Source organism: Diadema setosum, chromosome 4, assembly GCF_964275005.1.
Source record: "Diadema setosum chromosome 4, eeDiaSeto1, whole genome shotgun sequence".
Lineage (NCBI taxonomy): Eukaryota > Metazoa > Echinodermata > Echinoidea > Diadematoida > Diadematidae > Diadema > Diadema setosum.
In genome coordinates this window covers 37,939,242-37,949,232 of record NC_092688.1, presented here as the reverse complement: position 1 = coordinate 37,949,232, position 9,991 = coordinate 37,939,242, and the positions used below count along the sequence as shown (strand labels likewise).

At 39.1% G+C, this 9,991-nt stretch overlaps 1 protein-coding gene across 1 annotated transcript in view; it reads right to left on the bottom strand.

Annotated features, from left to right (window-relative positions):
* Window positions 1-9,575, bottom strand: part of LOC140227843 (uncharacterized) — a 233,850-nt gene extending 224,275 nt beyond the window's left edge. Inside the window, exons 1-3 of the mRNA XM_072308237.1 lie at window positions 9,494-9,575; window positions 6,254-6,565; window positions 1,066-1,407 (exon numbers count right to left, since the gene is read on the bottom strand). Of these exons, the coding sequence (XP_072164338.1) occupies window positions 1,066-1,407; window positions 6,254-6,565; window positions 9,494-9,575 (736 nt within the window). The remainder of the gene's footprint in view (window positions 1-1,065; window positions 1,408-6,253; window positions 6,566-9,493) is intronic.
* Between the last annotated feature and the right edge of the window lie 416 nt (window positions 9,576-9,991).

The window sequence follows — 9,991 nt, the reverse complement described above, 5'->3', positions numbered from 1 at the left end:
TCGATTAATCATCCTTGGTAATAGATTTGCAAATCCTGTGTACACGAGATATTCGGCCGTCGTTACTAATGCTATTTTTGCATCAGAATGATGAAAACTGCAAAGAATCAAACTAAAAAATGCACACAAACAGAAACACAAACACACACACATTCACAAATGAATACAAATATAAAACCTTACAGAAAATAGACAACACCTTTTCGCGGTAGGTAGTCCGGATGTTTGTTTTGAAGATACTTTCCAGCAAGGAGATATACGATGACTATGGCAACAGGCACACCAATGGTGAGTCCGATGATGAGACCCAGATTATTACGTTTCCCTGAAATTTGATAAAGACACAAATGAAACACTCGTTCACTTATTACTCCAATATCAAGACATCGATTATGCATATAAATAACGCTGATATCTGTGAATTGATAGAATCATCCTACGAGACCGACACCCACGTGCCACACGGCCAACTAACTCGACATAATAAAAAAAAAAAAAACAGTCCATGAGTCATACACTGTTCACGAGTCATCTCTCAGCTCGTAAGGCAAATAAAAAAAAGGTCCATGAGTCTGACACTATGCAAGCAGGACCTACAAGTCTGACGGGTACTCTTCCAACAAAAAAAAAAAATAAAAACAAATATGAGACAGACACTGAACGTATTAAGCCAAGCGAGTGCTGGACTGGTGGGCCGTTTTTAATACCTAAACTCATTGACCTTACTTGCCTAGAAGTATCGATATCACAGACTGTATGACTCGTAGGCTGTATTAAACTGATCGTTTGTGTCGGACTTGTGACGCGTTATTGTCGTAAGGTGTGTTTTTTTTTCCTTCTACTTTTTTTTCAATTAATTGAAATGGGTTAACATTTTTTTCTTTTAGTATTACATTGGAGACTAGCAAAATGGACATTTTTTTGTGGGGGGGGGGGTTACTTTGCTCAAAATGTGAATAAACAAATTGTACTTCTCGGTAACGAATCACAATCAATACATTGGTTTGAAATATCAATTGTATACCAGTAAATATTCGGAGACAAAGAATCTACATTTCACGAAACCTGATGAAGGCAGAACGGTAATTTCTACGGTCGACGTTCCATTCAGCGAGACACCGGCAGACACGCACATGAAGGTTTGCTCTGTCCAACGTGTAGCTGAAACAGTGATCGTCTCGAACCTCTCGTACGTGCCTTCAGAAAGTGTGCTCTGTTGTGAAACCACGGAATCCAGTTTCTTTCCCGACTCCTCCGTCCATAGCATGGAAACGTTAGGTTTGAATCCACTCACGACACACGTAAGATTAAATGAAGGGGTGTTGGAGGGATATTGGTATGTGCATCGCCTTTGATGAGATTGGCTCTTATCAACGCATTCCTCGATTGTATGTCCGGTTGCCATCGCTAGAGAAATACAAACATTATTTTGAATTGACATATCATTATATATATTTTGTATTCCAATCCAGATTTCACTCAGCATTACCAAATATCTAAATGGACCTTTGCAGTTGTATTTCTTTTTTTTTTAATGGAAAACAAACCCTTTTTTATTTTATCCTACGTGATTTGCATAATTACAAATGAAACTAGAATCTAAGAATGTTCATTTTTAAGAAAAATGAGAAGTGGATAATCTGAATAGAAAAAAGAAAGAACTGCTATGTTTGTTTGTTTGTGCTTAATCTGGTCGTTATTAGGATGAAATTAATGATACATAACATGTTGATGTAATATCGAATCACTCTTAGAAAATCGGTAAAATGATAAAGAGTAAGCAGGCCCGTAGCCAGGGGGGGGGGGGGGGGGGTGCGTCGGGTGCGTACGCACCCCCCCCCCCCCCAAATTGTGAAAGGTCCACTTTTTCATAATAACGGTTTTTAGCAATTCTCAAGATAACAATCCAAATAAATATAAAGACACATTATATGCTACGTAAATGTGGAAGAGTACGTTTAACAATGTTAAAAATAATTGTACGAAACCCTTTTGTTGTATGAACCATCGGATCGTCCCCATGCACACAAACACAAATGTTATGTATCAATTTGTGCGAGCTATTATTATATTGGCACTGCATGCCATGGCCCTTGGTGCGTGTGACCGGTGTTTATTTTTTCACTGGTCGCCCGAGTACGTGCGACTCGTGGATGACATTGAGGTTGACACTTGCATTTTTTCACAGGAACAGAGGTAAGTGGATGAAAATCTAATAGCCTCAAGTTTACATATATGATAAAAATTAAAGAAATTTCCTCGAAATTACTATAATCGAAAACCTGAGACATTTTATATCTACGTCTCACAAAGATATAGTACATGTATATATAAGTACATGTTGGCATGATAATGCCTGGGGATAGATTATTATGTCAACTATTAAATTTTTCCATTATGAATGCATGCTCCAATCAAATTGTGAAAAGGTGGTCATGAATTAGCATTTCTTACGAACGATCAGGAGAGACAAAACAAAATGAAAGGCCTGTCTTACTCCAGTTCTCTATTAGTTATACATTTTCTCATGTTGTGACAGTTCGATTGGTTCTCATTTTGAAGTGAGCCAAAACCTAAGAACATTCTCACTTATAATTTCCAAAGAGTATTATGCAGGCACGCAAACTCATTTTAGTTGTATTTCATTTAAATGTAATGGGTAATAGGGTATGAGAGAGAATGAAAAGTGCTGAGCTATGAAGTAAAATGGTAAAGTAAAAAGTTTGTCAGATAGTATTACAAAAGAAACTCATTCTTTTTTGTTTGTTTATTTTATCATTATTTACTTATCTCTCTTCTAACTTAAAGGTAGTGGATCTCTTTGCAGCCCAAATTCGAAAATGCCTAGAGACAGCTAGTAACCAAATATACTACTATAATTTAATAAATAAGAAATAACCATTCCAGTATGTATCTTAGTGTGCCCAGTAAGACAGATCAAATCAAATAGGAAAACATCTGAGCACTAAGCCTGAAGTCTGAATTTGCACTCAACTTCTTCCAATGGCTAACGGATGTTTAATTTTTGAATTTCACTGACCTCCAAATTTCACAAAGAAAACCTTCTTAGCATGATGGTTAATATGACATTTGACTGGTATTGGAGATGTTTGCGAATCGGATCTACTACCTTTAATATTATTTAATCTAAAATGATTATTTGAAAGTTCGGAAATGCTGGAAATATCCTACTACAAGGAGGCAAAATATAAATGGTTCACATTTACAATTCATTTTGTTTTTAAAATTTTCTTATTTATTTCCGTTTTTGACAAACTCGCATACCAACGGCTGATATACTGTATAGTAAAGTGAATGTTTCATCTTCCAAACAGCATCCAATGGGACGGAAAACTCCAACTGAAAGGTGGACACCGTGACCATACTCGCTGAAGAAAACGCGTAATAGGGGTCGTTTTTTCTCACGGATTAGATGCCGCCCCCCCCCCCCAATCCATAAAGTGGGGGGGGGGGGGGCAAAACGCATTTTTGCCCCCCAAAAAAGCCCCCCCCCCCCGCAAAAAAATAATAATAATAATGATAATAAAAATAATTGAATAAACAAAGAAAATAAAATAAATATGTATATATATATGAATAAAAGGGAAAAAATATGGCTACAAACGGCAGCTTTTGGACTGTAAAATGTCAAAATTTTCAAGCTCGCTCTCTTCGCTCGCTCGCATCCAGCAGTTGAGCCCGGTGCGCCTCCCCCTTAATTTCTAAAGCGAAAAACATAGCTACGACGGCAGTTCTTGGACTCTAGAATGTCAAAATTTTCAAGCTCGCTCGCTTCGCTCGCTCGCATTGAATCGTTATGCCATTCTCCTAATGTTGCTGACAGTAATTGCCAGTAATTGCGCCGATGTCCCCATCCCTTAATTTCCAAAGCGAAAGATAAATATAGCTACAAACGGGAGTTTGGGGACTGTAAAATGTCAAAATTTTCAAGCTCGCTCTCTTCGCTCGCTCGCATTGAATCGTTATGCCACTCTCCTCATGTTGCTGCCAGTAATTGCCAGCAGTTGCGTCCGATGCCCCCCCCCCCTTAATTTCCAAAGCAAAGATATAGCTACAAACGGGAGTTTTGGGACTGTAAAATGTCAAAATTCTCAAGCTCGCTCGCTTTGCTCGTTCGCATTGAATCGTTATGCCATTCTCCTAATGTTGCTGCCAGTAATTGCCAGCAGTTGCGCCCGATGCGCCGCCCCATTAATTTCCAAAGTGAAAGATAAAGCTACAAACCCCAGTTTTTGGACTGTTATACAATGTCAAAATTTTCAAGCTTGCTCGCTTCGCTCGCTCGCATTGAATCGTTATACCCATTCTCCTAATGTTGCTGCCAATAATTGCCAGCAGTTGCGCCCGATGCGCCCCCATTTATTTCGAAGCGAAATATATAGCTACAATTAAAACTCGTTTTGGAACTGTAGAATATCAAAATTTTCAAGCTCGCTTGCTTCGCTCGCTCGCATTTTATTGTTATGCCATTCACCTTATGTTGCTGACAGTATATAATTTGTCGATCGTTTCACACCGTCAATCTAGAGACCCCTCCAATGTTTGCCCCTCCCCCCCCCCCCCCAATCCAAAACTGCTTCCGGCGCGCCTGACGAGCGTATATTATAATCAAAGGGTATCAAAAAGGCCGAAATTTGGGAAAATGGTATATTGTTCAATCACGATGAAGTACTTCCTTAGGGTGCAGGAAACATTTAAGGAATACTTGTTTTTAAGGCCCGAAAAAATCATATGATCATTACTCGTTTAGGGGCCATTTTGAAAGTCCATGTATGACCATGGTGTCCACCTTTTAATTGTCGCTACCCCTCCCGGGACAGTATCAAAGGACCATTTTGTTAATTAACGCAATCCCCCCTTCCTTTAAAAATCCTGGCTTCAGGCCTGCTAACGCGGGTATACAATAGAAAAAATAAAAGTTAAAACAACACCAGGAAAATCACTATTCTCAATTTTGCGGCGCGCTACGCGCGCAGAGTCTCGAACACAATTAAACTTTGCAACTTCCTGGCAAAATGAGTTTTTACTATTTCCTAGATGAAATACCGTAACGCGATTGCATGCAACAGACAAAAATACAAATTTCCTCGAGACTTTAAAACGTCATTAAAACAGTCAAAATTCACAATTTGCGGCGCGCTTCGCGCGCAAATTCTTATACAACTTTTGTAGTTCGGTCGTCCAAAGAATATATAATATATATATATATATATATATATATATATATATATATAATTGTGTGTGTGTGTGTGTGTGTGTGTGTGTGTCATCATTGGTATTGGTACCGAAGGTCCGTTTTTTTAGTGACCGCACCCCCCCTTGAAAAATCCTGGCTACGGGCCTGGTAAGGTATAATCAAAGTAGAAATAAAAGAGGAGCAACAAAATTAACTTATTCTAATTATCAATATAATTGATAAGTGAGGCGAACAACGCATTACCTTTTTAGTTACATAATATTTTCAATCACACATTATCAAAACATCAATATTAAGTGACTCAATGTAAAGACTTAAACTTAAGCAATAAAATTTATACGAATTTTGCTTATTTAGAGGTCACTGGAATGCTCGAATGTTGGTAATTTCCATATTAGGAAGTCTTGAATGTACAGAAATTAATATTTTGCCTGACTGAAACAATGTAAAAATCGTGCTGAAAGTGCCTCCGTATGCTCTTTCCAATTATTGTTGCTGCTTTTTAACGCCTTTCTACAAATCGCTGCATAATGGGGGAAAATCGAGCATATCTTTATCAAAACATTATAACTGACTATTAATGCGTGTACACCATGTTCCCGGCTCCCACCGACGACAGTCAGGTTTCTGGCCACTGTGGACAAAACGTGATGGATGTGTGACAACACGATGGGAGGGGGTGAACACACGACGTTATATATAGACACACGTAACAGGCCGCGATTCCCGTGAATGCCGTATCAAATGTTGAAACTGTCATTTAAGTACTATCAAAGTTTCAGTTATCCAACATCACGGCTTCTATAGAAATTGGCTGTACTGCTTGTATCATAAGTTACCTGTGACCCCGTGCATGACAGATGATTTAAATAACATTGACAAGGCATTTTATCGTCCTTGGATTCTTATAGCTTGCGTGTGTACGAAATATTTTGTTCTTCTATTTAAACTAAATCATTGAGAGGACTTTCATCTTGTCCAGTCTAGGATCGTCCGCAACTTTTATGACATGGCGAAAAAGAAAGCCTTACTTACAACCAATTGTGATGATCGTGGTATTTTCAACAATTAGGGTATTCTTCAGCAGCACCTGGCAATAGTAACGACCCTCATCTGCCACCTCCAAGTCGGTGATGACGAGGCTGAAGTTCTTGTCGATGTCGAACCTTTCCTCCAGTCTCTCAAAATTTCCATCTGAGAACACAGCCTTGGCCGTCCTCGGCTGCTGCTCTGAGCTGCTCTCCTTGACCCAGTATACAACGAGAGGTTCTTCTTGGATGTCACATGGCAATCGGATGTCTTCTCCTTTCCATCCTTGAACGTTGGGGGCAGTGCCTACCACTGAGGCTACGATAAAAATATTAGCAAAGTATAGGTTCATGTCCTGCATGCATGACTTACCAACATAGTTTTGACCAAGCTACATACACTGAACTGTCTTCCCAAAGTCACCTCCTCATATGATGCATGCGAGTATCAATCTTGGTGCTTACCTTTGTCTAGAATAACCAAAGGAAAACCCAAATTTGTTACACTATCATTAATAGTTGTAGCTTTGTTCTTTCACATACACATTTTGTGGGTCGAGGCTTTGGATGAGTTAGTCCAGGATTCAAGGTCGAGCATAGCCCTTTATCCAAGATAACGGGCAATCGAATAGGCTACTTGTGATGTTAGCTTATTATAGCAACCACCACTTTAAGCTCTATTATAAACTTCTCTCCATAATCATTTCGAAGTTCATTACAAAAGCACAGATTTTTTCTTAGTCACAAACACGGATGTTGCACTTGCACAATTTTAAATTAACCAACCTTAAATGGATCGTAGGCCCTATCGCCTATAGTCTTGATTAAAACCAAATTTCAGGTTTCTAACATTTTTTTGTTTTTTTGGTGAGATAATGAGAAAACCTCTTATGAATTATGAAAGAGCATGTAAGTTTATGAGGAATTCAACGTTTTTTTGATGAAAAGTGGTTTAGAAACACTTTATTACGATCACTATGTTTAACTTTGTTTTGGGGTGTTTCAGTCATCCCCAACCCGATATTCATACCCCTGTCACTAGAGGCGGAATGAGAGGGAATGCCGTTGAAATGAAAACTCTTCCTGCATTCCTGCATATTCGAAGTGCATTCTAAATATTCTGACTACATTCTGAGTGCTTTCCAAACATTCAGGCCCATTCTTGTGGCCAGCCCGAATGTTTTAAACATGCTTAAAACATTCGAGGAGCATTCGAAGTGGAAAAATATCGATCTGCATTCGAAGGGTATTCTTACTGGTCTCTGATTGCTTCTAAGTATTCCTATGACATTCTAACAGCATTTGGAACAATCTGACTTCATTTGAGGGAGAATCGGACCAGTATTGCGCCTCAGATCATGCCAGAATATCTCAAATGCACAAATACTCATGCAATTACCCGCCCCCACCCATCCCCAGTTAAATACTGGTTAATGAAAAGGTTCGGCAAAGATTAGAGTTCGGGTTAGGTTTAGAGTTAGACTTTGGGAGAGGGTTAGGATTAGGTTCGGGATTGGGATTAGGGTTATAGGGTCACAGGAAGGGTCTGGGGTAATTCCCTTTGGGTAACTGGCCTAAGACACTCTTTTTCAAGCAGGTGTTGCTGGAGGACAACAATGTGTTGCAAATCAACATGGTCCAAGGGGTCCATACTCTATCACGATCGGGTTGAGATTGGTGAAAACACAAGATTCATCACCATTTTATACGCTATTGGCATGATTGGAGACCATTCCGGTGGTATTCTTGACACACACGGGACATTCGTGGTGCATTCTAAGTACATGCTAAGTGTGTTCTCAGTTTTTGCGCTGCATTCTGTTTGAATTTGCGAACATTCAAAGTATATTTTGGTAGCCATTCTGGGAACCTTCTGACCGCATTCGAAATCAATTTGTACTGCATTCGAGGCGCCTTCCGACCAACAGACTTCGGGCAGCAATCGAACATTCTAAAAGTTCTGGCCGCATTCTAACAGCATTCTGAATATTCCTACAGCGTTCCAACTACTTAGTACATTCGAGCAGCATATTCGAGAGCTATTCATTGAATGAACAAGAATGATTCGAGAAGGGTTCGAAGTGCATTACAAGTATTTGAACAGCATACCTACCAAGCTGTTCGAATTTGCATTTGTCTCCCAAATGTAGCTCGAATTGTGAAAATCCTTAATTCCGCCCGGTTCTGCTTGACTCGTGCTGATTCTGAATTAGTGTGACGGGGGTATAAATAAACTTTAAATTCCTCTTAAAATGGTACATTGTATATGCTCTGTACTTTTATCATAAGTGTTTTCTTGGTATCTCTCAAAAAGTTTAAAGCCCATTTCTCATCTCCACCAAATACTGTACCATCCCTTTAATGAGTATTAAAAATGTTGCCGATAAAATGACCGTGGGCCCAAAATGGAATTGGCTTGTAACCCCAGCGAGAATCAATGACGTCATGGTTTTCCTTTAAAGCACCATAATAAGTGCGGACCAGAAAAGAGAAAAGAAAGAAAGAAAGTTTCTATTTAATGTCTCTGCTGGAACAGTACTGGTGGAAAGAGCACAGTATTCCACAGTGTGTCCACAATACTATTATGTTCACATAGTCAATGGATTTTACACTGTGGTGTAGTTTTTCATAGAGTGCGTGCAAAAATGATTGTAGTATTATTCTATGATGATTCTCAATGTGTTCACAATGTTAAAAAACATTAATCTAACAATGTGAAGAGATTCCACATCTTCTTCACGATATGTTTCATCTGTTCTACACTAAGGGACACATTGTCCTTTCCAGCAGGCATGGGCATTGGCAGGGGCAATTCGTTCATACAACCTACGCGTAAAATATTTCTCTTTCGTCAAAGGCAGTCTGATGTTCCAATGAAATGAACATGTGAATAAAAAAAAATGTTTGTGAGCTCATCCCTAGGGATGACTTTTGTTTTTGCATTGAAAAGTGTCGAAGTTAACACACTCAATGTTCATACTATGTTTGTACATTGAGCTGAGAAAAACACAATTTGGTTATGTCTTATTTATGACATGTGTTGATTATAGACCAATATTCAAAAGGTGTTAAAGAAAATAACGAACAGTAAACAGAGTTCCTTCGTAGAGAGGGAATCCAGGTATTTCCTAAAATCGGTAATTTTCTGGTAGATTTGTCGTTTTGAACAGATTTAATTGGCATTACTCGGATGGGACTCGACAACGCTATACAGACTGCACGATCGGGAAAATAAAGTTGGGCTTACCTTCTCCAACGTGGCCACAGAACACAGCAATAGCCAATCTTAACAAGAGAACGAGGTCGTATCTTCTATCCATCACAATCATGTAGTCAAAGACTGAGATAATTCAGAAAGAATAAGTAGAATACACGTTTCGACAGGAATGTCCCGAAAGACTGTCAAGTAATCTAGATAAAAAAATATCACATCTTTTTTAAATTGATAGTCGAACACACCCCATGCCTTCCACCCTTCCGAGACCAACGGAATTCTTTCGTTGAGTGGGCGCATGGGAATAATGGCGACACAGCCGTTTGCTAGCTATGAATTCGCATGTTATATCGCATAGAGCATTATTGTCGACACAGTTCATAGGACACATAGTCCAGGTTCAACGTGGAATAGATTTACCCATTTTGCTCATATTTTGCATGACAATAACTTCATACAACGCAGTACAACTGAGTACGCATTCTTCTCCCGCGCCCAAAAGCATACCTGAAACGAAATTAGTGCTACATT